The sequence below is a fragment of the Heterodontus francisci genome, chromosome 4 (genome assembly GCF_036365525.1).
Source record: "Heterodontus francisci isolate sHetFra1 chromosome 4, sHetFra1.hap1, whole genome shotgun sequence".
Lineage (NCBI taxonomy): Eukaryota > Metazoa > Chordata > Chondrichthyes > Heterodontiformes > Heterodontidae > Heterodontus > Heterodontus francisci.
The window spans coordinates 57,890,392-57,918,169 of record NC_090374.1 but is presented as its reverse complement, the minus strand read 5'-3'; the positions used below and the strand labels follow the sequence as shown (position 1 = coordinate 57,918,169).

The following is a 27,778-nucleotide window of genomic DNA, read 5'->3' as shown; positions in this document are numbered from 1 at the left end:
GATTGGTTAACAGGCAGAAAACAGAGAATAAGACTAAACGGGTCATTCTGGTGTTGGCAGATTGTGTCTAGTGGGGTACCGCAAGGATCAATACTTGGGCCCCAGCTGTTCACAATATATTTCAATGATTTGGATGTGGAAACCAAATGTAATATTTCCAAGTTTGCAGATGACACAAAACTAGGTGAGAATGTGTGTTGTGAGGAAAATGAAAAGCAGCTTCAAGGGGATTTGGACAGACTTAGTGAGTGGGCAAGAATGTGGCAGATGGAATAAAATGTGGAAAAATGTAAGGTTATCTACTTTGGTAGGAGGAACAGATGTGCAGTGTATTTCTTTAATGTTAAGAGATTAGAAAGTGTAGATGTACAAAGGGACCTGGGTTTCCTCGTCAATAAGTCACTGAAAGCTAACATGCAGGTGCAGCAAGCAATTAGGAAGGCTAATGGTATGTTAGCCTTTATCACAAGAGAATGCGAGTACAAGAGTAGTGAAGTCTTGCTTCAGTTGTATAGAACCTTGGTGAGACCACACCTGGAGTACTGTGTGCAGTTTTGTTCCCCTTACCTTAGGAAGGATATTATTGCCATAGAGGGAGTGCAAAGAAGGTTCACCAGACTTGTTCTCGGGATGGCAGGACTGTCCTATGAAGAGAGATTGGGGAAACTTGGCCTGTATCCTCTCGAGTTTCTAAGAATGAGAGGTGATCTCATTGAAACCTATCAGGGATAGACAGGGTAGATGCAGGTAAGATGTTTCCCCTGGTTTGGGCGTCTAGAACCAGGGGACACAATTTCAAAATAAAGGGGAAGCCACTTAGGACAGAGATGAGGAGAAATTTCTTTACTCAGAGGGTTGTGAATCTTTGGAATTCTCTACCCCAGTGGGCTGTGGAAGCTCAGTCATTGAGTATGTTTAAAGTAGAGATTGACAGATTTCTAAATACCAATGGCATTCAGGGAAATGGGGATTGAAGTGGATGATCAGCCATGATCGTATTGAATGGCGGAGCAGGCTCGATGGGCTGTGTGGCTCCTATGTTCCTATCGAAAACAGGGAACTACAGTCCAGTTTGCCTAACAGCAGTCGTTGGGAAAATGCTGCAATCTATTATTAAGTAAGTTTTAATAATGCATTTAGAAAGTCACAGTATGATTAGAATAAGTCAACATGGTTTTACTAAAAGAAAATCCTGCTTGACAAATTTATTAGAGTTTTTTGAGGATATAACTAGTAGGGTAGATAAAGGGGAACTAGTAGTTGCTGTATACCTGGATTTCCAAAAGGTATTCGATAAGGTGCCACACAAAAGGTTAATAGGCAAGATAAGGGCTCATGGAGTTGGAGGTAATATCGATAGATGATTGGTGAACAGACAGGAAGCAAAGAGTGGGCATAAATGGAGCATTTTCAAGTTGGCAGTCAGTAAATAGTGGGGTGCCGCAAGGATCAGTGCTGGGGCCTCAGCTATTTACAATCTGTATTAATGACTTAGATGAAGAGACAAAGAGTAATATATCTAAGTTTGCTGATGATACAAAGATAGGCAGAAAGATCAATGTGGGGAGGACACAGACAGACTGCAAATAGATATTTATTTATTTTTTATTTAGAGATACAGCACTGAAACAGGCCCTTCAGCCCACCGAGTCTGTGCCGACCAACAACCACCCATTTATACTAATCCTACATTAATCTCATATTCCCTACCACATCCCCACCATTCTCCTACCACCTACCTACACTAGGGGCAATTTACAATGGCCAATTTACCTATCAACCTGCAAGTCTTTGGCTGTGGGAGGAAACCGGAGCACCCAGCGGAAACCCACGCAGTCACAGGGAGAACTTGCAAACTCCGCACAGGCAGTACCCAGAACTGAACTCAGGTTGCTGGAGCTGTGAGGCTGCGGTGCTAACCACTGCGCCACTGTGCCGCCCAGTAGACATAGACAGGTTAAGTGAGTGGACAACAAGATGGCAAATGGAGTATAATGCAGGGAAGTGTGAAGTTATGCACTTTGGTCATAAGAATAGAAAAGCAGAATATTTTTTAAAAGGTATGAAACTTTTAAGTATCAATGTTCAAAGTGAATCCTATTACAGGTTGGAAGTTTTCAAGGTCACCTTGCAGTCTCTGCCTCTGTGGTTTAAACATGTTACAGGCAGGGTCTTCTTCTTAGCTGGAACCGATCTTTCAGCTTCCTCACTGACTGACATTCTCTGTCTTTTGGAGAGCTCTTTTTAAAGAGAAAACCTTATCAGGCTTGGTTTCAGTCAGGTGACCATAGATGTTTCCCCCTGGTGTGTCCGTACATTGTCTTTGAACGTGTGGCCATTGTTATATAATGGGGTTTGAATGTGGCTTATCTTGATAAAGTAGTGTTATGTCCAACCTATTATCTTATCTTTGAATCCGGAGTCTCCCTGTTTGCGAAGGCCTTTATCAACCCATTTCTTGAAGATAGGAGCTATTTAGCTTTGAATGGGCTATTTAGCATTTTAATGTGCCTTCCCCAGGACTAGTCCAGATGTGATGATGGGTTTAGTCTCCAACAGTCACTATGTATATTTGCAGTACAGGAGGGGTCACCTGACATCTTACTCCATCTTTTCTGCAGTAAGAAAAAGTGTTTCCATTTTTTGGAGTTTAGTTCATCAATTCAGTTTTACAGCTCATAATTGCTCCAGTTCATTTTATTTCATAACTGTCCCTTGCATGAGCATGACAATGACAAAGAGGTCCATAAGCTCCTCGCACATGATCTTGGAGGTGAGGGTGGAGGAGACAAGGGAGAGATGTTTAAGAAGACAGCTTGTTGTGGAGAAACGAAGCCGGGCATTATCTTTGCATTCCAGGATGATCCTGGAATAGTGAGCAGTTCTGGCAGAGGAAAACAGGACATCATAGTGCTTTATGTGGTCCAGCCAGACCCGGCAATGAATGGCTAAACCAGTTATCCAGTGTAACGTTCAAGTCTGTGTTCTTTGGATTTAAGGGAGCAGAGATATGACCCATACTGGGAGGAACTACCAGAGTGAGAGAGAGTAATGGTTTTAACGGGAACTTGAGTATCAAAAGTGGATTGAGGGTGTTGAGATCGGTAACTGCAGAAATGTTGTGTGGATGGCAGACCAAAGGCTGGACAGTTGGGAATCTGAAAGTGCAGTTTTAAGCGATTTGGGAGGGAGTTTTTCTCGGGCAGATGCAGGAAGTACATAAGAATATAAGAATATAAGAAATAAGAGTAGGAGTAAGCCATTTGGCCCTTCAAGCCTGGTCCAATACGATCATGAGGGAAGGGGGATGTAGGTAGAAAGTAACACAAGGAAGTGATCAGAGATGGCATTATCTGCGATTGATAGAATGGGAGTGGAGAGTCACATGAGATGGAAAGGTCAAGGGGCAACCTTAAATATGGGTAGGGGAGTTTATATGGAGGGAGAGATTAAGGGATGGGGGACGGCAGTGAACTCAGAGAAGAGAGAGTATTGATGTGTTGAGATGGAGGTTGAAATTTCTGAAAATAAGAAGTCACAGAGACTGAGGGAGGAAAGCAGTGAAAATACCTTACTGAGAAGTTTGAAGTGGTACTTGGGTGTGCGATAGAGAATGAGTATTCTAAGTGCGAAGCAAGAGAGGTGGAACAAGGTGAGATGCTCAAAGGAAAAGGTAACCCAAGCTTTCCCTCGCTTGTTCCCTCCTCGTTGCCATGATCCAAGACCCCCATCTCCCCCACCATGTGATCTTTTCCGAATGCCAGGGACAGACTCCAACAGTCCCCAGCTGTGGCCTTCTGCTGCTGGTTTTTTTGTCCGGCAGCTGGTAAGCCTGTCATTTTGGCCAGGTGTCAAGCTGGAAACTGTGATGTCATCAGGACTGGAGTGAGGTTCATCTGGATTTTGTATAAGGTATGTAAGACAGAGACTGCAGCAGGCTGCTGAACACAAAGGCTTCTTCTTAATTCTGTTTTACTTTCACTTTCCCTTTGCTAGCATGTGTGTTCTACAGCAGCCTTTAGAGTACACAATGCACAATGCAATTGCAATTTCAAAACACTACAACGTTACAGAAACAGAATTTAAAAAACGATAATGAGGTCCTGTGGTTAAATTCAGTAGGGCCTGCAAGTTCCTGGGAATTCCAGGTTTCCCGGCTCCCTGTAAATGTCAGGGAAGATGTCACAAATCATTCATTTCAGTCTTATTTACAACTAAAACAATTGCACATTTTTGCCCAGCAGTGGAGACACATTGTAAATAATCTCAGTCATTGCATTTTACAATTAGAGACCAGTTTTCCCATCAGTCTTGGGAAAAAGAGATAGAAGAATTTCCGGAGGTGAAATTAGAATTCCACGGTGACACAAAACAGGCGATAGTGAATCAGTGATCTGCTTTGAAGTCAATGGAAAAGAAATTTGGGCAAGGTGTAAAACTGTGTTGCCAATTCACTGTTGCTCGTTTTGCACTACTGCCAAGATCAGCTTCACCCCTCTTTGAGGTCTATCCTTTGCCTAGGTATCTGTGAAAAGAATTCCTGAGTTCTGGTCTTTTGACAGAGATTTCAGCTGGGCTCTAATTCATTCGATGCTGGCACAAACCATAATTTACACAGCTTGCTAGTGACAGAAGCAAATACATGTGCTGCTGCAAATTGGGAATTTGTTTAAAAAATATTACAGCGCATTGTCTGTAACCTATTAATGACTATAAAAATAACACATTCTTCACAATTTGAACCGAGATACCCTGGCCTGTGACATTCTGACAGGAGTTCCAGACGGAGTGGGTCTGAGCTTTTCTGGTGCAAAGTGGTGTAGCTCTGATGTAGGGAAGCAGAATTTGGGGCTTAAATGATGTATGCTGGAGTTACACCCATTCTAAAATATACCCTAAATTTTGATAGATTTGTCTGCTGTCAGAAGATGCACCCCTTCAAAGTGGTGCATGTGTGCAAATGACAGGATAAGATCAAAAGCTGCTGTCCCAGAAAGTCTGCTATTTATACCAGAATTGCAACTGACATAACTTAATCTTGTAGAACAGAAGCAACAGTTCCCTGCATGTCTTGTCAAACCAGGAAGTGCCCATGTTCTGGGGTTTTGATCAATGTCAATCTTTTCTCAAATATCAACTTTCACTGAGATGATTAGAAAAATCTTTTCCCAGAAATGAAAGAATGGATTTTTCAAGCTGTTTTTCAGCAATTAACAAGCAGCAAAACCTCTGTCTCATTTCTAATCTCCCTTTCCTCTCCAAAGTCCTTGAAAGTGTTGGCGTCTCCCAAATTCATGTCCATCTTGCCTGCAACTCGATATTTGAATCCCCTTACAATCAGGCTTCCTCGCTGTCATAGTACTGAAACAGTCCAAATCAAAGTCACAAATAAAAATCATTTGTGACTGTGACCGTGAAATATTTTCCCACCTGATCCCCCTCAACCTCCCTGCAACCATCCTCCTCCAATGCGCAGCTCATTGGGAGTGCACTTATTTGGTTCCACTCTTACCTATCCAATTGTAGCCAGAGAATCTCCAGCGATGGCTTTGCTTTCTCACCCCGACATTGCTATCTCTACTTGCTGCTCCATGATAACATCATCCAAAGACACAAGGCCAAATTTTCATTCCTAAGTCCCCAATCCCGCCGTTGGGAAGAAATACAGGTTGAGAACTCGGGAATGCCAGCGGTGGGACACCAGAGGAGATTTTGGAGGCAGAGGCCAATTAAGGACAGTGGACAGGCTCTCAGGTCTGGAGAGGTAATAGGAGGCGATCCAGCACTGAAAGATCGGCAGCCCCACCATCAGAGATGGGCGCTGCTGAAGTGTGTAGGGAGGCGTGAGGGCAGCTTCATTCCCAGTCGCCAGCCACAAATGAGGAATATAAGAAGAGCCAAAAGGGTTAGGAGCATCGAAGAGGAGTGAGAAAGCCCCCTCAGTAATGGGCACTGCTGTGGCTGCGGCTGTTTATTAACACGGCGTCTTCCCCATTGAATGGAGCCTCCGGCTTCAATGGCTACCCAGCCTGCCGCTGGGAGCTTGTCACCGTTTCACAGATGGCCTCCTGCCTTGACAGGTATCCTGTACACCAGCTGGAAAATCCAGACAGTGTTGGGAAAGTGCCCTCAATTAAGCCTCAAGGGACTTAATTAGCTACCCGCAGTGGCAGTTCAGGGAACCAGTCCTGCCGTCACTCCACCTCCTGCAGAATCCCATGGAGGAAGGAACATGTCGTGAAGCCAGGCCAACAGGATTTCCCTCCTGTTTTCGGGAACCCCCCACCTCGAGACCCACCTCCAAGGGCCCTTGAAAATTCTGCCCAGATGGAAGCTGATGACACCTAGTTCTATAATAAAAGAAAAATACTGCAGATGCTGGAAATCTGAAAAAAAACAAGACCTCTCTCAGTCTCCCCCGCTGCCTTAATGCTTGTCTAACATTCAGAATCACAATTTCACAATTGGGAAAACCAAAGTCATCATCTTTGATCCCCACAACAAACATTGTCCCTTTGCAGTGGTTCCATCTCTCTCATTGGCCACTGTCCCAATTTGATTCATACTGTTACAGATTTGGCATCTTATTCGACGGCAAGCTGAACCTCTGGCTCCATATTCTCTCCATCACAAAGACCACCTACTTCCACCTCCATATCATAGCCCACCTCTATCCCAGCTTCATCCTTTTGCTGCTGAAACTCTCATCCGTTCCTTTGTCTTCTCCAGATTTTACTATTCCAATACATTCTCACCCTCCATACTCTATAAACTTTAGCTCATCAGAAACTGGTTGTATCCTGCCCCACTCCAAGTCCTGATCATCCATCACTCCTGTTGATTTATATTAAATCCTGATCCTTTAACACCTGCAATATAAAATTCTAATCCTTGTTTTTTCCTTGAGCCTCCCAATCTCTGTAAACTCATACAGGTCTACACAACCCCCTGCCTTTCCAGCCTGCCGGACTGAACATTGAGTTCAATAATTTCAGAGCATGACAGCCCCCCATTTTACTTTCATTTTTAGTTATTTTTTTCTTCCTTTTTTTTTACATTCTTTTTCACATTTTTTACAATCTTCTTTTTTTTGCATTTAGTTCATTTCATCTTAGCTTGTTCAGTTTGCTTACCCACTGTTTTTTTTCAGGTTTGCACTTGCTGCTGTTCAATATTCAGTGTATTAACAGCTAATCTGTACTAATGCTTTGTCTTTCAACACACCATTAACATATTGTTTGCCTTTGCTCCGTGACCTTTCGGTCAGCTATGTGGCCTGGTCCAATCTAGACCTCCTTTGTTATCTCTTGCCCCACCCCCACCTCACTTGCTTATAACCTGTGACTTTTCTAATATTTGTCAGTTCCGATGAAGGGTCACTGACCTGAAATGTTAACTCTGCTTCTCTTTCCACAGCTGCTGCCAGACCTGCTGAGTGGTTCCAGCATTTCTTGTTTTTATTTCAGATTTCCAGCATCCGCAGTATTTTGCTTTTATTATACCCCTGCCTTTCCATTTCTCTTCCTTCTTTTAAGGCCCTCCTTAAAACCTATCTCTTTGAACAGACTTTAGTTCACCTCTCCTACTATTTCCTTCTTTGACTTGACATCATTTTTGTTTTATTATGCAATTTTGTTTTCCAGGCCCTCCCTCGTCTATTGAGTCCACCCCTGCACCATTTTACACCCTTCCAACCATTACCTCCGATGTTTTGTCAGCTGTTCATTTGGACATTCGAGGATTCAGTGTATTACCATAAGTTGGTCTCAATAGCATTGACAGGATTGTTGGGGCAAAAACACAGAACATTCCGAAATGAATCAATACTGTCATAGTAAATGCAAATAAAGCAAATTGAAATCAGAAGTCAGAAAAGAAAGGATTTTTAAATGATCCAGAAAATGCTGAAAATACACAGGAGGCCTGTCAGCACCTTTAAAAGGGAAAAGGTTGGTTAACCTTTTGGATATGATCTTCATCAGAAATGAATATTAATTCCATCTTTTTGGCTGTTTATGATCTTCCATACTATATAAAGAGATGTAAAATGTAACTCATTGTGCTGAAGGCACGACTTGTATTTGCACAACAGGTAAATGTTTCCAACACTTCTACTGGGCTTCATTATTTCATTGTATTTGTTATATTCTCCTGAATAGCTGTGACTTCATGATCATTTATTCTTTGTACAATTTAGATTTTGTTCAGAATCTCAGCAAATAAGTTATTTAATAAAAAGTAACCCGTTTTGATGAAGGGTCTCACCCTGATACATGAACCTGTTTCTCTTGACAGACAGTGACAGACATGCAGTGCATTTCCACCATTTTCTGTTTCTTGCAATCCATAATTTGCAGGTCCCCTCTTCTATTCCTCCTACATTGTTTGTAACTGGATCTTTCATATTAAGGCTGCAGAAACTAATTGTTGTGAATGTGTGGGACAAAATTCCCCATAACTGTACGGATAAGACCTTTTCTGTGTTGACTGCACTGTGAGAACGGGGGCCCCCCACCGGTGTGAGGAAAGGACGTACATTTGTATTACAATCCTAGCCTATAAAAGTGGCAGATTATGACCTCATGCGTGGGACTCCAGTCAAGTACAAGACTATTGCAAATATAAGCCTGTTGGTTGTAGGTATTTATATTATGTAAGGCAATATGATTGACTTTTATTGCTGTTCAAAAGAAATGGAGCACTGTAGAAATCAAATATATAACACATTGTGTAGAGAGACCTGGAAACATATCAAAAGAATGCAAAGCAATTTACTCCCAAAGAATCCAAACATATTAGAGACTCTTATTTGCACTCAAAGGGACAAGAAGCCTGTCAATCATTGACAAATAAAATATGAATATATGACACAATTTCAGCATGACTGCCACTGTCATTGGAGGAAGTTAAAGCAAGGTGGGGGGGGAACTAAATTGGTTACCCCAGAAAACGAGTATGGGAATCACGATGTACAACTAACCAGTGCCCATTGATTGCAATGTAGGTGACATGCCATCTTTGGGCTGTCTGCTCATTTGAATGGTCTTTGCATCCAGCCAGTCCTACTCACACTTTTATTGGCTGGACACACCAGTCAGAGGCCAATATCTTGAGTGGCTAACCCCTCTTAAAGAGGAAATACATTGTGGCTGGAGCAGGTGTTACGAGTTGTGGTTGAAGAGAAAAGACCTGGGAAAGAGTGAGGAATGGCACAAGGGAAGAGAGGACAGGCTCCAAGGTTTTAGGATGCCATACCGGAGGGCTTGGTGGAGGAGGTGGAAAGGAGGAGAAACATCCTGTATCTGCAAGGGGCAGGGGGTGGGTGGCGGTGGTGGAAAAAGGAGGTCCTCCAGACACATGCTCAGAAGGCAGTGTGAGCATATAGTTACAAAGGTCAACACTAGGACTCAAGTCCCGAGGACCTGGATGTACTGCCGCAAGAAGTTCAATGATCTCACACAAGTGGTCAAGGTCAGTGAATGCATCTTCAAGTGCCATACCCTACCAACTGCACCACTGGTCTCAGACACTGTTCAAATCACCACACCTCCATCACCCACCTACCAATGATCCTGATCAATCTGGACTTATATCTAACATTCATATGCTTCACCTCACCCTCACACACTTAGCACAGCTGCAAACCTCACACCCCTATCTCACAGGTTGCACATACTGTCAGCTATTGTACCATGAAGCCACAACAGTCAAACAGATTTCACCATACTCACTAACACACTTCCCTCTCTCTTACAGGAGAAGGTGGCGCAAAACTGGAAGCAGCTAGAGCTAATCAGAGGGGGACAGCTGCAACTGCATTTCCTAACCCCCACGAGAAGACGCTGTTGGTCATTATTTGGATGGCGTTTGCTGAGGCCATGACCAGGGGTGGGGCTTACCATTGAAAATGACAGAACTGTGGTCAAGAGGGTACAGTGATGGTCAGTGACAGAGGGAAGGGAAGGTGTGGGACTTGCTGATTATGGTTGCGATTACAGGTATTGCACTTGGTCGAGTTCTTCATGAGCAGCCCAGCCAGAAAGCGGCTGTCTAGGTTACCTCCTCCTCTTCTTCTTCTGCCTCCTTTTCCTCCTTCTCATTCTCTTGTTCCTCAGCTGCTTGCCATACGTCTGGTGGCAAGGGCCATGACCTCATGATAACGAGGTTCTTAGGCATGCAGCAGACCACCAACTTGACATCTGCTCTGTTGAGTACTGCAGAGTCCATTTCGATCACATTTCATATGGCATCATTGCTTTCACTGTATTCATGACATGCACGTGTGCGTAGGGTGCACACCAAAGTTATCAGCCATGTCATCAGCGGTAGCCACATTTTGTTGTGTCGTGATGGCTCATGCAGCTGGCACAGCAGACTGCTGCAGAATGAAGGCATCATGTCTGGTGCCAGGATACTGGGCATTGATCTGCATGATCACTGCCTATGGACACACACCAGCTGGACATTAAGGGAGTGGAAACCCTTTTGGTTTCAGTATATGGCAGAGTCGATGCGTGGTACCTGCAAAGGGATATGCATGCTGTAAATGGCAGGATGGGGATGTCTGCAATCCTAGCAAAGCTGTGTGCGCATTCCACCTGCTTCCCTCTGGCAAATGACAATGAAATGTAGTTAGCCCTCTTTGAATAGATAGGATGATGTCCATCAGGACCCGGGGACTTGTCAGCCCACAGCTCCAACAATTTGCTCAATACTATTTCCCTGGTGATTATAATTTTCTTGAGTACCTCCCTCCCTTCCATTTCCTGATCTACAGCTATTTCTGGGATGTTACTCGTATCGTCTATGGTGAAACCAATGCAAAATACCTGTTCAATTCATCTGCCATCTCCTTATTTTCCATTATTAATGCCCCAGACTCACTTTCTATAGGACCAATTCTCACTTTGTTAACTTTTCTTTTTTAAATATCTATAGAAACTCTTACTATCTGTTTTTATATTTCTAGCCAGCTTTCTCTTGTACTCTCATTTTCCCCTCCTTATTAATCTTTTAGTCATTCCTTGCTGCTTTTTATATTCTGTCCAATCTTCTGAGCTGCCACCCATTTTTACGCAATTAGAGGCTTTTTCTTTAAGTTTACTACGATAACTTTTTTAGTTAACCATGGATTGTGGGTCCTCCCCTTGGAATTTTTCTTACTCGTTGGAATGTATCTATTCTGTGCATTCTGAAATATCCCCTTAAATGTCTGCCACTGCATCGCTGTTGACCTACCCCTTAACCTAATTTTCCAGTTCACTTTAGCTAGCTCTGCTTTCATGCTCTCATAATTGCCCTTATTTAAGTTTAAAAATGTTAGTCTTAGACCGACTCTTCTCTCCCTCATACTGAATGTAAAATTCAATCATATTATGAACACTGCTACCTAGGGGCGCCTTCACTTTGAGGTATTAATTAATCCTATCTCATTGCACAATACCAGGTCTAGTAGAGCCTGCACTCTGGTTGGCGCCAGACCATGCTGTTCTAAAAAACAATCCCGAAAACATTCTATGAACTCTGCATCTATGCTACCTTTGCCCATCTGATTTTTCCAGTCTATATGTAGATTAAAATCCCCCATGATTATTTCTAACAAGCACCCATTATTTCTTACTTTATACCTTGTCCTACCATGTGGTTACTGTTATGGGGCCTGTACACCACTCCCACAGGTGACTTCTTACCTTTATCATTTCTCATCTCTACCCAAACCATTTCTACATCCTGGTTTCCTGAACGTAGGTCATCCTTCTCTATTGTGCTAACACCATCATTAATTAACATCTTTTCCTAGCTTCCTGTCCTTCATAAATGTCATGTACCCTTCAATATTCAGGTCCCAATCTATGTCATCCTGCAGCCATGTCTCTGTAATGGCTATCAGATTGTACTTATTTCTATTTGTGCTATTCGTTCATCTGTTTTGTTTTGAATGCTGCATTATTCAGATACAGAGCCTTTAATTTTGTCCTTTTATTATTTTTGTAACCTCTAGTCTTTCTGCTGATTTACTCTTAGATTTGTACTCACTTTCCCTTCCTGTCACGGTCTGTTTATCTTTTCCCATATTAATACCTTTCTCTCTTGCCTTGTATCTATTCTTTGATTTACCACATCTTCCCAAATTTGATCCCTTGCCCCCACTATTTAGTTTAAAACCCTCTCTACTTCCCTGGTTATGCAGCTCGCTAGAACACTGGTCCCAGCATGGTTCAGGTGTAGACCATCCCAACAGTACAACCCCCACTTTCCCCATTACTGGTGCCAGTGCCCCATGAAGTGGAACCCAGTTCTGCCACACCAGTCTTTGAGCCACACATTCATTTCTCTAATCTTATTTGCCCTACTCCAATTTGCACGTGGCTCAGGTAATAATAATCCAGAGATTATTACCTTTGAGGTTCTGCTTCTTAATTTGGCACTTAGATCCTCATACTGACTATGCAGAACCTCTTTCCTTGTCCTGCCCATGTTGTTGATACCTACATGGACCATGATGACTGGATCCTCCCCCTCCCACTGTAAGATCCTCTCCAGCCCTGAACAGATGTCCCGCACCCTGGCACCAGGCAAGAAATACAGCCTTCTGGACTCTTGCTCTTTACTGCAGAGAACAGTGTCAATCCCCCTTACTATACTGTCCCCTACTACCACTACTTTCCATTTTACTACCCCTGCTTGAACAGCTTCCTGTACCATGGTGCCATGGTCAGTCTGCTCATCCACACTACAGCCCTCGCTCTTGTCCATATAGGCTGCAAGAGCATCAAACTTGTTGCTCAATTGCAAGGGCTGAGGCTCCTCCACTGCCACCTTCTCGATCCCTTTACCTGCCTGACTCACAATCACACCATCCTGTCCCTGACCACTGACCAAAACAGACAATCTTATCCTAAGGGGTGTGACTGCTTTCTGGAACAAAAAGTGTCCAGGTAACTTTCCCCTCCCTGATGCATTGAACCGTCTGCAGCTTGGCCACCAGCTCAATGACTGTGAGCCGAAGCTCCTCAAGCTGCAGACACTTACTACAGACGGTGGGTGCCGTGGTTGCTGTGGCATCCAGGAGCTCCCACATACTGCAGTTGCAACATATCGTCTGTCCTGCCATCTTTGCGTTAATTAAATTAAATTTATTTTTTAAAACTAATTTATAGTTCCACTCCTTACCAAAGACCCTCACTTAGCAAACTCCCTTCTTGACACTCTATGCACTCCAGCAGAACTCAGTGCAAAATAAATTACAATGAGACACTAAAAGTTCTTCAGAATGCACTCACAGCTCTTTTGCAGCAGAGAAATAGAATTAAACAGACTAATAGCACAGCCAAACGTAATGCTCTAGACTTTCCACATCATTTTCAGTGTAACTTAAGTGTAAAACTGGGGCAATAAACCTTCCCTGGCAGTAAAATATAGCAGAAGCTGTTTTTGCCAGTTTTACGCTCCAAAATCAATCCCCTCCGTCCCACCCCGCTCCCCCGAATTCCTTTGCACTATTTGGCACCACTGTGTTCCACCTGCCAAGTGTTAAGTTGCTTTAGATGTTATAATAAGGCTGCAGGTTTACATTTCCTGCTTTTACACACTCAGAAATCACTTGGATAAAGGTAGACTAAGAATCATGGGACATAGCTGTTGCCGAGATCAGCTGAGACAATAGATGAAGCCTGTAGAAGGTGGAGAGATTCAACAGTGGAGCACACTCTTTCAGTGGAAATTCTGGGCCTTCTGTGGCTTTGAGTATTAGACATAATGTTTGAGCTGTACCCTTCAGGCGGGGAATTTCAGAAGGCATATGGAACTAGTCGAGTTTGGCATTCTTTCCTCTAGCCAGCTGTCAGAAAATACAATAAGAAATAGAAACATGGGAAGACAGCTCACACCTTAAACCACACTGCTGTGGGATGTCAGTGTATTTTAATGTAGTTTCAGAAACACAACAGGTCAACTTGAACACTAATTCAAGACACTACTTAGTAAATTAAACCAAAGTACAATGACACAGAAAATTATGACAGATGCACACCTATTTAAAACTGAGAATCATACCTAACTCTGCAAAGAGCCAAAATACTGAAGTCCACCGAGCGTTATCGACCTGAAGCGTTGGCCCTGATATTTACTGGTGTGTGTGGTCAGAGCGGGGAGAAGGCGGTATGGATGGAAAAAGCAGAAGTACGGGTTTTGTGACCGTCCTGCAGTTTTTAACTGGATGCCTTTTAAATGTTTTCTCCAGGTTTCCCACCTGACAGCCAGTTGGATTGCCAGGCTAGCTGCCCATCAGGGGGGAAAGCCTGCAATGGAAGGAAAAGCCAAGGAGTAGGCAGAGAGAGAGAGGGGGGGAGGGAGAGAGAGATCACTAGGGGTGAGTTGAGGGGGGAGATTGTGGAGTTGGTGGAAAGGGTAAATGTAGGGGAGGGATGGTGTTGGGGGTGGGGGAGGAGACAATGCTCGGGAGAGAGAGAAACTGTGTGGGGAGAGATGGTGGTCGGGGGAATAGATCACAGGGGTGAGAAGATGGTGATCAGAAGGGAGAGATAATGGGGGGGGAGGGGGAGGAAGAGGGTCGGGGAGTGGGGGGGGGGGATGGTGGTCCTGGGGAGATGGTGGACCTGGGGAAATAGAGCACGGGGATGAGTGGGAGGATGGTGCTCAGTGTGGGGGGAGGTGCGGGTGGGGGCTACAGTTCATGGGGGGGATATGGTGGTTGGGGGTGGATGTCACAGGGGGTGGGGGAGGGTGGGAGCAGAGAGATCGTGGGGTGTTCACAGGGTAACTTTGTTGGGCCATAGGAAACAATCCTGTTCCTCCTAGCCCACAAGCATTGCTGTGAATGCTTACGGATATTTCATTTTACCTGCTGGGTCTCTGAAGGCCAGGGAAACCAGCCAACAGGAGTTAAAAATATGATGATTGTTAAAATGGAAGCACACAGCCTCCTTTGAATGTTTTACCCACTGACCCCACCACCCACGCCCCCCCTCCCCCAAAACCTCCCTGACAGCAGATGGATCACCCACCTACTGTCCCTCCGCTGTTAAAACCAGAAGTGGGCAACTTCAAAGAAGGTTGGAATCCGGCTTGAAAATTTTTTTTAATTTTCACTTCAAACCCGATGCAAACCCATCCATTTTTGAAGGTTAATGTTCCCCCATTAACTCTGCTTCTCTCTCCACAGATGCTACCTGACCTGTTGAGTATTTCCTGCATTTATGTTTTTATTTAAGGGAAAGTGATGGGAAATCACTTTCAAACAGTCTAGTTATGATGAGTAGAGAAGAACACACATTCAAAACCATTTACAGTGATCAGCAATTTTTAAACATTTATTCATTCATGGGACATGACCGTCACTGGCAAGGCTGACATTTATTACCCATCCCTATTTGCCCTTGAGAAGATGGTGGTGAACCACCTTCTTGAACTGCTGCAGTCCTTGTAGTGTTGGTACACCCACAGTGCTGTTTGGAAGGGAGTTCCAGGATTTTGACCCAGCGACAGTGAAGGAACGGTGATATAGTTCCAAGTCAGGATGATGTGTGGTTGGAGGGGAACTTGCAGGTGGTGGTGTTCCCATGCATCTGCTGCCCTTGTCTTTCTAGGTGTTAGAAGTATCAGGTTTGGAAGGTGCTGTCGCAGGAGCCTTGGTGCATTGCTGCAGTGCATCTTGTAGATGGTACACACTGCTGCCACTGTGCGTCGGTAGTGGAGGAGGTGGATGGGGTACCAATCAAGCGGGCTGCTTTGTCCTGGATGGTGTCGTGCTTCGAGTGTTGGAGTTGCACTCATTCAGGCAAGTGGTAAGCATTCCATCACACTCCAGACTTATACCCTGTAGATGGTGGGCAGGCTTTGGGGAGTCAGGAAGTGAGTCACTAACCACAGATTTGCCTGTCTCTGATCTACTCTTGTAGCCACAGTATTTATGTGGCTGGTCCAGTTAAGTATCTGGTCAATGGTAACCACCAGGATGTTGATAGTGGGGTTGATGGTAATGCCGTTGAATCTCAAGGGGAGGTGGTTAGAATCTACCTTGTTGGAGATGATCATACCTGACATTTGTGTGGCACGAATGTTACTTCCCACTTATCAGCCATGCCTGAATGTTATCCAGGTCTTACTGCATGCGGGCACGGTCTGCTTCAGTATCTGAAGAGTGTGAATTGAACTGAACACTGTACAATCATCAGCAAACAGCTCCATTCTGACCTTTTGATGAAGGGAAGGTCAATTTTGAAGCAGCTGAGGTGGCCTAGGACACTTCCCTGATAAACTTTTGCAGTGATGCTCTGGGGCTGAGATAATTGGTCTCCAACAATTAAAACCATCTTCCTTTGTGCTAGGTATGTGTCTAGCCAAAAGTGGGTTTTCTAACTGATTCCCATTGATTTTAATTTTACCAGTGCTCCTTGATGCCACAGAGTCAAATGCTCCCTTGATGTTAAAGGCTTGCAGTCACACCTTATCACTGGAACAAGGCTGTAATGAGGTCTGGAACCAAGTGGTCCTGGAGAACCCAAACTGAACATAGATAAGCAGGTCATTGCTGAGTAAATGCTGCTTGATAGCATTGTCAATGACACCTTCCATCACTTTGTTGATGACTGAAAGTAGACTGATGAGGCGGTAATTAGCTGGATTGGATTTATCCTGCTTTTTGTGGACGGGACATACCTGGGCAATTTTACACTTTGTTGGGGTAGATGCCATTGTTGTAGCTATACTGGAACAGCTTGGCTAAGGGCGCAGCTAGATCTGGAGCACAAGTCTTCAGCAGTACAATCGGGATGTTGTTGGGGTTGATAGCCTTTGCTATATCCAGTGCACTCAGCCATTTCTTAATATCACATGGAGTGAAGGTAACTGGCTGAAAACTGGCATCTGTGAGGCTGGGGACCTCAGGAGCAGGCCAAGATGGATCATTCACTCAGCACTTCCACCTGAATATGATTGTAAATGCTTCAGCCTTGTCTTCTGCGCTTAGTATTCATATATATTTTATTCAAAGTTTTATTCTGTTTTGCTATAAACTGTTAAAATTTACTTAAAATCAATCTTTCTGAGCTTTACAAGAGATAGATACATTTTAATGTGTACATGTTGACAAGATTTACTGATTATGTAATGAAAAGTAATAAAGTACTGATGATTTTCCCGTACTGCATATCTGCCAAAAATGCTTCAGGTCCCATATGAGATATAATTGGCTATAAATATGAATTACGCTTTGCTGATTTGAGCTGTAATTTTCGTTACGTTAGATAATACTAGATTTACAGTAGTTATTACTGGCAGGAAATTTGCTTCCACCTGAGGATATGGGCCTAAGAAAACCCGCAGGATGATGCATCTCCACACCAAGTGTTAAGGTGCACACTCCTGGACCTCTGCCATTGATCTTGCCAAAGTTCATGAGATTGGAAGAGGTCTTTTCATTTGTCTACTATAGGTAGGCTGTTGTGCCACTAAGAACATTTTTGGGATGCCCGTCATTGCAGCAAGCCTGGAACGTCCAGCAGAAGTGGGCTGGCTGGGTGAGGTGGGGCGCAGCACTGGAGGAATGCATTGGGCCCTGCCTCAGATACAAGGTGTAGTTGCTCACTTCACAAGGGCTACCTCTGGGATCCCAGACAATAATCTCAGCCTGGAATCGGAGGTGGGTCCATTGGGTCAGATGTTTAGACTGATTGATAGAGATGTTTGAGCTGGGTGAAGGGTTCACCCCCTACAGACCATCAGCACTTCAGTACTGAGTGGGACCCGATATCATTTGGTCCCAATCTAGTTCCTGGCTGGTTCATTATACACAGGTTGATTACACAGGCATGGCCAGGGATTCTCAGAGCTATTTTTCTAAACTCAACTGATGTGATGGAGGGGAGGACTGGAACAGGACGGAAAGGACTGTTGTTATGTTCTGTTGAGAAAGATGGAGAAATGGAGAACGCTATTCACCCTTGTTACATTTGGGAGGGCATCAAATCTCTTCTTCTGCTGCATCCAGGATCGAGGGTTGATGCTCCTGGAGCTGACAACCTCAGCAATCTCGCTCCATGCCTGGTGCACTTGGTGCTTTGGGATCTTCTTCCCATGATCTGGAATGAGAACTTTCCTCCTCACTCTGACTTCGTCCATGAAGGTCTGTCTGCAATTCATGCTGAATAACTCTTGCTCTGCCACTCCAGCAGCAAAATCTTGCAGAAGGAAATGCAACCTCACATTAAGAGCAGCATTCACACTTTAATTAGGCCTCTGGCTGACCCATTAGATATTGTGCTGACAAAGTAGCTGGGTTTCCCAAATTGGGTGGGAAACAAGTCCATGAGATTCTTAGAGGCCCAGGAGGTAAAATATCTCAGGCTGGTTTCTGGGACAGAGTTGGACTATCTAATTGTGTGGGGAATGAGTATGGCAAGCAGGAATTTGTGACTGAGCTATTGGTACTGTATTTATAGAAAGGGTAGGAGACAGATTTCCCATTCTCTACATTGGGTTTTGTTTGTGAGGGGATTGTAATCGCACATTAATGGCACAGTAAAAAGAATATTGGAAAATGTGGAATCTAAAGCAATTCATTAGAAGAAAATAAATAACTACTAAAAATAAAGATCCTATGGCACTATTTATGTTCTTCTGGCCAACATTCCTCCCTCAGCCAATGCCAACAAAATCAAACTATCTGGTCATTTGCTATTTGTGATACCTTGCATTTGCCTACAACAGTGACTGCACTTCAAAATTAATTAATTGGTTAAAAAATACTTCGGTTGTCCCAAGAATGCAGAATGCACTGTAAAATGCATTATCTTTCTTTTTTAATATTTAAACATTTATCTATTTCTAACAGACAGAATACTTGCAACTATTTTGACAAGCAAAGTCAATATAGAACACCTTCTACTGATTCGCTCAGAAGAAACTATAATGCCTTTATGCATTTCAGTGATTTTCCAAATTCTGTTAACAGTATTTTTTTAGATTAAGTCAAACAAACAAGACATTAGGCAGTAAGGGAACACTGTCCATTTCCTGCTGAAATCGTAATCCATTGTTTTGTCATTTTAAACCTTTTTTAGCATCCATGCTGCACTCTTTACAAACTTCAGCAAATCCAAAATTCCTCAGCAAGTGCATTCTCCCTCACAAAGCCCCCACACTCATCATTCTATTTCCTTGCTAAGTTCCGTTAGTCCCCAGTGCCACTGAAAGTAACTTCAAGATCCTTCGACCGGTCTTCAAATCCCTCCAGGATCCCACTCCACTCAGTGAATTTTTCCAATCACAAATCCATGTTGTACCATCTTGCAACCATGTCTCTGTGTCTCCTTGTTCTTTACTCCCTTCACTTAACTTTTGGAAGCTGATTGTTCAGTTGCTACCACCTGCTCACTGGATTTTCTTCAGAAACCTTCTAAAAAATCTATCTTTTAAACCATGTCTTTGCTTTCCCTCACTAAATTCTTCCTTTATCAGTTCATTACCAACCTCCTGGTTTATAAAATGCGTGGCAACATTTTTTAAGTGATGACATTAAATGTAAGTTGTTGTCATCCTAAGGGCAGTTTATGGATTCAAATATACAAAATGTAAATGGCTGTACCTGGCCTGTTGAATAGCATCCACCCATGTTTCACAGTCAGCCTCTTCCTCAATCCGGAGCTCCAAAGGTTTATGCCCTTCATGGCCAAAATTTATAGTAAAATAATGCTGCACAAAGAAACAGGACATTACAAAATTAGTCATGATGTCGTGAAACATCAGAACAAAAAGTCTATTGATGACATTCAGATTTAACCAAAATTCTCATTAACAAAAATAAATCTGGCAATTAACAAAACTAACTCAAATGATGAAAATATCCTTCTCCAGCTGCGTTTTGAATTATAGAGATGGGCAACGTCATAGAAGAGAGCACTGGCTAAGTGCATATGTCTTGATTATAAGTCACCTCAGGACGTCATTGGTAAATGCATGGCTAGTTGATTGAACTGTCCAAAAACAAAAACATCGGACCAGGAGTAGGCCATTCAGCCTGCAAGCTTTTCCCTCATTCAATAAGATTGTGGCTGATCTGTGACCTACCTCCATGGGCAGGATTTTGCCCTTTGGGTCGGGACCCGACATCGTGGTCAATTGTGGTCACAATCCCGCACGCTGTGGGAAATAGTCACCTGGCAGTGATCTTCCCTGAATTGGCAAATTAGGGGCAATGAAGGATGGTAGGCTGGCGGGCTCTTGAAGCGGAGGGCCAAAAGGAGGCAGCAGCTTTCAGTTAAGGAAAGAGAAAGAGAAAGAGAAAGAGAGAGAGAGAGAGAGAGAAAGTGAGAGTGCTTCCATTTTTGAGGCACCCTCTCTCCAACTTTTTAAACTGATAAATTCAGCAGCCGGGCCACCATTGTGGAGAGGGAACCCCTCTGCAGGGTGGACTGCAGCTGCAGCTGAGGCCAGGCAGGTGGGGAGGGCATCAAACCCTGTCATGAGTGCTGGTACCCAGTCTGCCGCCACGAGCTGCCTCCAGGCAGCTGGCCAAGTCCCTGAAACTTCGGGGGCCAAAGGTTGACTGTAAGATTGCAATCAGCATCTGGCAATGGGCCTTAATAGACTGCCATTAATTGGCTACCCACCACTTGCAGGCAGGTAGCCCTGCCGATTCCAATCCTGCCTTCAGGTGTGGGATGGAGTCGGCAAACTGGCAAGTCAGCCAGCAGCACAAATTTTAGCGTCCGCATGCCTCTACACTCGTCCCCATCGAGGCCTAAAAATCCTGCCCCATATACCTGCCTTTGCCTTGTATCCCTTAATACCTTTGGTTGACAAAAATCTATCAAGCTCAGCTTTAAAATTAGCAGGAAACAGCTTGAGACTGAAACTAAAGCAGGAATGTTCATTGTTGGTTTGAGGAGAGAAAGTAGCAATGATTTTAAATAGCAAGTTCTTCCCATTCTGTATCCCTTACCCTGGTATATCTTGTTCACACACAGCCCAAGAATGGCCTTTCCCTTCCCCTACTCACTCCAAGTTCCGGGATCCTGCTCTTATGTTAGCCTCTGACTCCCCCTGAACTTGCTCTGGACTCAATAGCGATCTCTGAGCCCATCTGCAGACATGGTTCCAAAGCCATGTGCTGCTGGAAGGAGGCTACCGTTTGCTCTCTTATCCTGGAGTTGTGTGGTCTCCTCCCTGGCTGTTTTAAACCATCTTCTGCTCACTGAGTGAATGGCAGTCACAGGCATTGCTGGGGGAGGGAACTGAACCAAACAGATCATGAAAATCTAGGGTTAATCCTTTATGATTGTTGAGTTAGCAGATCCCTGATGGATAAAACATGGCCCAAAAGCTTGTTGTCTGGTGCAGATGAATATGGTCTACTATCATAGTGATAAATTTAGTGATAGATTAGTGACAAGTTGTCCTTGAGTAACTGTGGATCTTAACAATGACTGGGAAGCACCATGCTTTTGACTGCGCCACAAAATATAATAAGAACATAAGAGGATAGGAGCAGGAGTAGGCCATTTAGCCCCACAAGCCTGCTCTGCCATTCAATAAGATCGTGGCTGGTAATCTACCTCAGCTACAGCTTCCCACACCATCCCCATATCCCTTGATTTCCTTAGCGTGCAAAAATCTATCGACCTCTGTCTTGAATTTACGCAGCGACTGAGCATCCACAACTCTCTGGGGTAGAGAATTCCAAAGATTCGCAACCGATTGAGTGAAGAAATTTCTCCTCATTTCAGTCCTAATTGGCTGACTCCTATTCTGAGACTATAACCCTTTAGCTCTAGATTCCCCAGCCAGATGAAACATCCTTCCAGAATCTACTTGGTCAAGCCCCTTGAGAATTTTATCTGTTTTAATGAGATCACCTCTCATTCCTTTAAACGCGAGAGAATGTCAACCTAGTCTACTCAATCTCTCCACATAGGACAATCCCCTCATCCCAGGAATCAGTCCAGTGAACCTTCATTGCACTCTCTCAAAGGCAAGTATATCCTTCCTGAGGTAAGGAAACCAAAACTGTACACAGTACTCCAGGGGTGGTCTCACTAAGAACCTATACAATTGTCAAGACTTTGTTACTCCTAAACTCCAACCCCTTTGCAAGAAAGGCTAACATATCATTTGCTTTCTTAATTGCTTGCTGTATCTGCGTGTTAACTTTCTGTGAACTGTCTAAATATCAGCTTTTCCCCATCTCTCATCATTTAAAAAATATTCTGCTTATCAATTTTTCCTATCAAAGTGGATAATTTCACATTTCTCAACATTATATTTCATCTGCCACATTCTTGCCCACTCACTCAACTTGTCTAAATCATTTTGCAGCATCTTTGCATCCTCCTCACTGCTTACTTTCCTATCTAACTTTGTATTGTCAACAAACTTAGATACATTACACCCATCTAAGTCATTGATAATAGATTGTAAATAGCTAAGGCCCAAGCACTGTCTCTTGCAGTATCCCACCAGTTACACCTTGCCAAAGCCATTAACTAATCCTCAATCCATGCTAATATTGTAACCTCAATCCCATTAGCCCAGATTTTGTGCAATAACCTCTTGTGTGGCACACTACCTCCACTGGTTGGCCCTTATCTTGCCTACTCATAACAACCTCAAAAAACTCTAACAGATTTGTCAAACAGGTTTTTCCTTTCTTAAATCTGTGTTGACTCTGCCTAATCATATTATGATTTTCCAAGGGCCCGGTTTCCACATGATTAATAATAAAGTCTAGCATTTTCCTACTACTGATGTATCTAAGAGGACTAAACATCCCTGTTTTCTCTCTGATGAAAGGTCACAGACCTGAAACGTAAACTCTGCTTTTCTCTCCGTAGATGCTGCCAGTATTTCCAGCAGTTTCTGCTTTATTCCTGTTTTCTCTCTCCCTCCTTTCCTGAATATTAGGTTTATGCTTGCTATCTACCAATTCATAGGGAGCTTTCTAGAATCGAGGGAATTTTGAAAGATTAAAACCAATGCATCCACTGGGCTGGATTTATGGGCCCCGAAAGCATGTCAGAAGTGGGGACCCATAGAATTGTGACAGGAGGTGGGGGCAGAGGGTCAGTAGCCTCCCCATCGCCAAGCGATTTTGTCAGGGGACTTCCCGGCCAGAGGCCAATTGAGGACTTTAAGTGGCCTATTAACAGCCACTTGAGGGCCTCTTCCGCCCCGCTCCAGGGATTTCACCAGTGGTGGGGGGTGCCTCCGCCAAGCGGGGAGGTCGCTTACTAACAGGAGGCGCCCTCCTTACGGGCTTGGGGAGCGGTCTCTCCTCTGTGGGCAATCTCTGGCCCACAGAGCACCTCCCCCCCACCCCACCAGGAATAACTCCAACTTTCTGGACCCCACAACCCCTGCACTTAACGCTCACCCTCCCACTCCGCTTCACTGGGGTCTTCCAGATTGACCCTGCCTCACCTACCTCTGATCCGGGTCTCTAGTGCTAGGCTTGGGTCCAAGGCCTCTGCAGTACCAACAGTAATTGGCCGGCAGCTCTTGGAGGTGGGATCCCCATCTTTAAAAGGGATGGGGTTCAGGGGATCACAAAGGCTGAAGCGGCATTACCCGTGTCATTTCGGCCCAGCGCTGGGAACCCCACTGGCACTACAAAAATCAAGCACACTTTTTTTAAAACCCGAAGGTGTAGGCACACAGAATCCCATCAATTCACACAATGCACAACACCATCTTAAAAAATTGTCTTTGAAGGTCAAAAGCAAAGCAATATTCTAAGATCAGAGGTACAAAAACAAACTTACAAAATAGTATGGGATCAAGTGTACAACACGCACTTGAGACACCACTCAGTGATTTAAAAAAAAAAATTCATTCATGGGATGTGGGCGTCACAGGCTGGGCCAGGCTGGGCCATTCCTAATTGCCCTTGAGAAGGTGGTGGTGAGCCGCGTTCTTGAACCGCTGCAGTCCACATGGGGTAGATACACCCACAGTGCGATTAGGAAGGGAGTTCTAGGATTTTGACCCAGCAGCAGCGAAGGAACGGCGATATAGTTTCAAGTCAGGATGGTGTGTGGCTTGGAAGGGAACTTGCAGGTAGTGGTGTTCCCATGCATTTGCTGCCCTTGTCCTTCTAGGTGGTAGAGGTCGCTGGTTTGGAAGGTGCTGTCTAAGGAACCTTGGTGTATTGCTGCAGTGCATCTTGTAGATGGTACACACTGCTGCCACTGTATGTCGGTAGTGGAGGGAGTGAATGTTTGTGGATGGGGTGTCAATCAAGCATGCTGCTTTGTCCTGGATGGTGTCGAGCTTCTTGAGTGTTATTGGAGCTGCACCCATGCAGGCAAGTGGAGAGTATTCCATAACATTCCTAACTTGTGCCTTGTAGATGCTGGACAGGATTTGGGGAGTCAGGAGGTGAGATACTCGCCTCAGGATTCCTAGCCTCTGACCTGCTCTTGCAGCCACGGTATTTATATGGCTTCTCCAGTTTAGTTTCTGGTCAATGGTAACCCCCAGGATGTTGATAGTGGGGGAATCAGCGATCATAATGTCATTGAATGTCAAGGGGAGATGGTTAGATTCTCTCTTGTTAGAGATGGTCATTGCCTAGCACTTGTGTGGCGTGAATGTTACTTGCCACTTATCAGCCCAAGCTTGGATATTGTCCAGGTTTGCTGCATTTCTACACAGACTACTTCAGCATCTGAGGAGTTGTGAATGGTGCTGAACATTGCACAATCATCAGTGAACATCCCCACTTCTGACCTTTATGATTTTTTTTTAGAGATACAGCACTGAAACAGGCCCTTCGGCCCAACTAACGCTACAGTAATCCCATATTCCCTACCACCTACCTACACTAGGGGCAATTTACAATGGCCAATTTACTTATTACCTGCAAGTCTTTGGCTGTGGGAGGAAACTGGAGCACCCGGCGAAAACCCACACAGTCACAGGGAGAACTGGCAAACTCCACACAGGCAGTACCCAGAATTGAACCCAGGTTGCTGGAGCTGTGAGGCTGCGATGCTAACCACTGCGCCACTGTGCCGCACAGGAAGGTCATTGATGAAGCAGCTAAAGATGGTTGGGCCTAGGACGCTACTGTGAGGAACTTCTGCAGTGATGTCCAGGAGCTGAGATGATTGACCTCCAACAACCACAACCATCTTCCTTTGCGCTAGGTATGACTCCAACCAGTGGAGAGTTTTCCCCCGATTCCCATTGAATTCAGTTTTGATTGGGCTCCTTGATGCCATACTCAGTCAAATGCTGCCTTGATGTCAAGGGCAGTCACTCTCACCTCACCTCTTGAGTTCAGCTCTTTTGTCCATGTTTGAACCAAGGCTGTAATGAGGTCAGGAGCTGAGTGGCCCTGGCAGAACCCAAACTGAGCATCACAGAGCAAGTTATTGCTAAGCAAATGCCGCTTGATGGCACTGTTGATGACACCTTCCATCACTTTACTGATGATTGAGAGTAGGCTGACGGGGCGGTAATTAGCCGGGTTGGACTTGTCCTGCTTTTTGTGTACAGGACATACCTGGGCAATTTTCCACATTGCAGGGTAGATGCCAGTGTTGTAGCTGTACTGGAACAGCTTGGCTAGGGGCGCGGCAAGTTCTGGAGCACAGGTCTTCAGTACTATTGCCGGAATATTGTCAGGGCCCATAGCTTTTGCAGTATCCAGTGCTTTCAGTCCTTTCTGGATATCACATGGAGTGAATTGAATTGTCTGAAGTCTGGCATCTGTGATGCTGGGAACTTCAGGAGGAGGCCGAGATGGATCATCAACTCGGCACTTCTGGCTGAAGATTGTTGCAAATGCTTCAGCCTTATCTTTCGCACTGATGTGCTGGGCTCCCCCATCATTGAGGATGGGGATATTTGTGGAGCCACCTCCTCCAGTTAGTTGTTTAATTGTCCACCACCGGCTGGATGTGGCAGGACTGCAAAGCTTAGATCTGATCCGTTGGTTATGGGATCGCTTAGCTCTATCTATCGCATGCTGCTTATGCAGCTTGGCACGCAGATAGTCCTGTGTTGTAGCTTCACCAGGTTGACACCTCATATTGAGGCATGCCTGGTGCTGCTCCTGGCATGCCCTCCTGCACTCTTCATTGAACCAGGGTTGGTCTCCTAGCTTGATGGTAATGGTAGAGTGGGGGATATGCCGGGCCATGAAGTTACAGATTGTGGTTGAGTACAATTCTGCTGCTGCTGATGGCCCAAAGTGCCACATGGATGCCCAGCTTTGCATTGCTAGATCTGTTCTAAATCTATCCCATTCAGCATGGTGATAGTGCCACACAACACAATGGACAGTATCCTCAATGTGAAGGCGGGACTTCGTCTCCACAAGGACTGTGCGATGGTCACTCCTACCAATACTGTCATGGAGAGATGCATCTGCGGCAGGCAGATTGGTGAGGACAAAATTAGGTATATTTTTCCCTCTTGTTGGTTCCCTCAGCGCCTGCAGCAGACGCAGTCTAGCAGCTATGTCCTTTAGGACTCGGCCAGCTCGGTCAGTAGTGGTGCTACCGAACCACTCTTGGTGATGGACATTGAAGTCCCCCACCCAGAGTACATTCTGCACCCTTGCCACCCTCAGTGCTTCCTCCAAGTGTGTTCAAAGTGGAGGAGTACGGATTCATCAGCTGAGGGAAGGCAGTAGGTGGTAATCAGCAGGAGGTTTCCTTGCCCATGTTTGACCTGATGCCATAAGATGTCATGGGGTCTGGAGTCGATGTTGAGAACTCCCAGGGTAACTCCCTCCCAACTGTATACCACTGTGCCACCATCTCTGCTGGGTCTGTACTGTCGGTGGGACAGGATATACCCAGGAATCATGATGGCAGTGTCTGGGACATTGTCTGTAAGGTATGAGTCCTTATCCTTTATGTTTGACCCTCAGAGGCCAGTTTAACTCTTTGGCTTGATGTAACAAATAAAAAGTTAATTTCAATAATTAGTTGTGTGATGAAAGGCCTTTGTGCTACATAAATGTAGCAGCTAAAATCAAGTTTGATTGAACAGATACTGCGGTTTGAGGAGTAGATTTTTTGAGTCCTTGCCTGTGGTGAAGTCCACGCCCTGCTGGCAGTGCACTCATGGAGGTCCAAGTACATCATCATGGGGAAGGACTTGGAAAATCTACCCTACAATCTACACATTCAATATAAATTAGAGCATAGTTTGCAGCATTTCTAACACACAGAAAACAAACTGGTATCAATATGATTTCAATGAAAGATAAATATTATGTAAATTGATGTGGTTTATTTGCGAAAGTGCTTCCAAAACAAAATATAACCTGAAGCCATCACTTAAACACCAGCAACTATGTGCCTCTATCCTCTACTCTGTCAATCAATCTAACTGACACTTCAAACTAAGTCCAGATGTGCAGAAACTTGGCATCCTGCCCAATCCCAAGCTTAACCTCCTCCCCTTCCCCACATCTGATTGATCTCAAAGACTATTTTCTTTCACATCCAAAACATTGCCCACTTCCACCTCCTCTGCTGCTGAAATTGTAATCCACGTCTTTATTATCGAGGATGAATTTCTCCAACACACTCCTTGGCAGTCTTCCCACCTACTGTAAACTAAAATCACCTAGAACTGTGCTCTCACCACATTAAGGCTTGCATCCCCATCACACCTGTCCTTGCCAAGCTTCACAAGGTCCCCTTGCAGCAGAGAATTTCCAATCTCACTTTCAAATCCCTCCATGTTCTTGTTTCCTCCTTTTGTCTATAGTTTCCAATTATAAGCCACAATGCACACCCTCCAG

General features: G+C 44.5%; 1 protein-coding gene across 2 annotated transcripts in view; it reads right to left on the bottom strand.

Annotated features, from left to right (window-relative positions):
* Positions 1–27,778, bottom strand: part of rasgrf2b (Ras protein-specific guanine nucleotide-releasing factor 2b) — a 323,823-nt gene that overhangs the window by 269,288 nt on the left and 26,757 nt on the right. For both annotated transcript variants that reach the window (XM_068028824.1, XM_068028826.1), the window contains exon 2: positions 19,607–19,713. In XM_068028824.1, the coding sequence (XP_067884925.1) occupies positions 19,607–19,713 (107 nt within the window). The remainder of the gene's footprint in view (positions 1–19,606; positions 19,714–27,778) is intronic.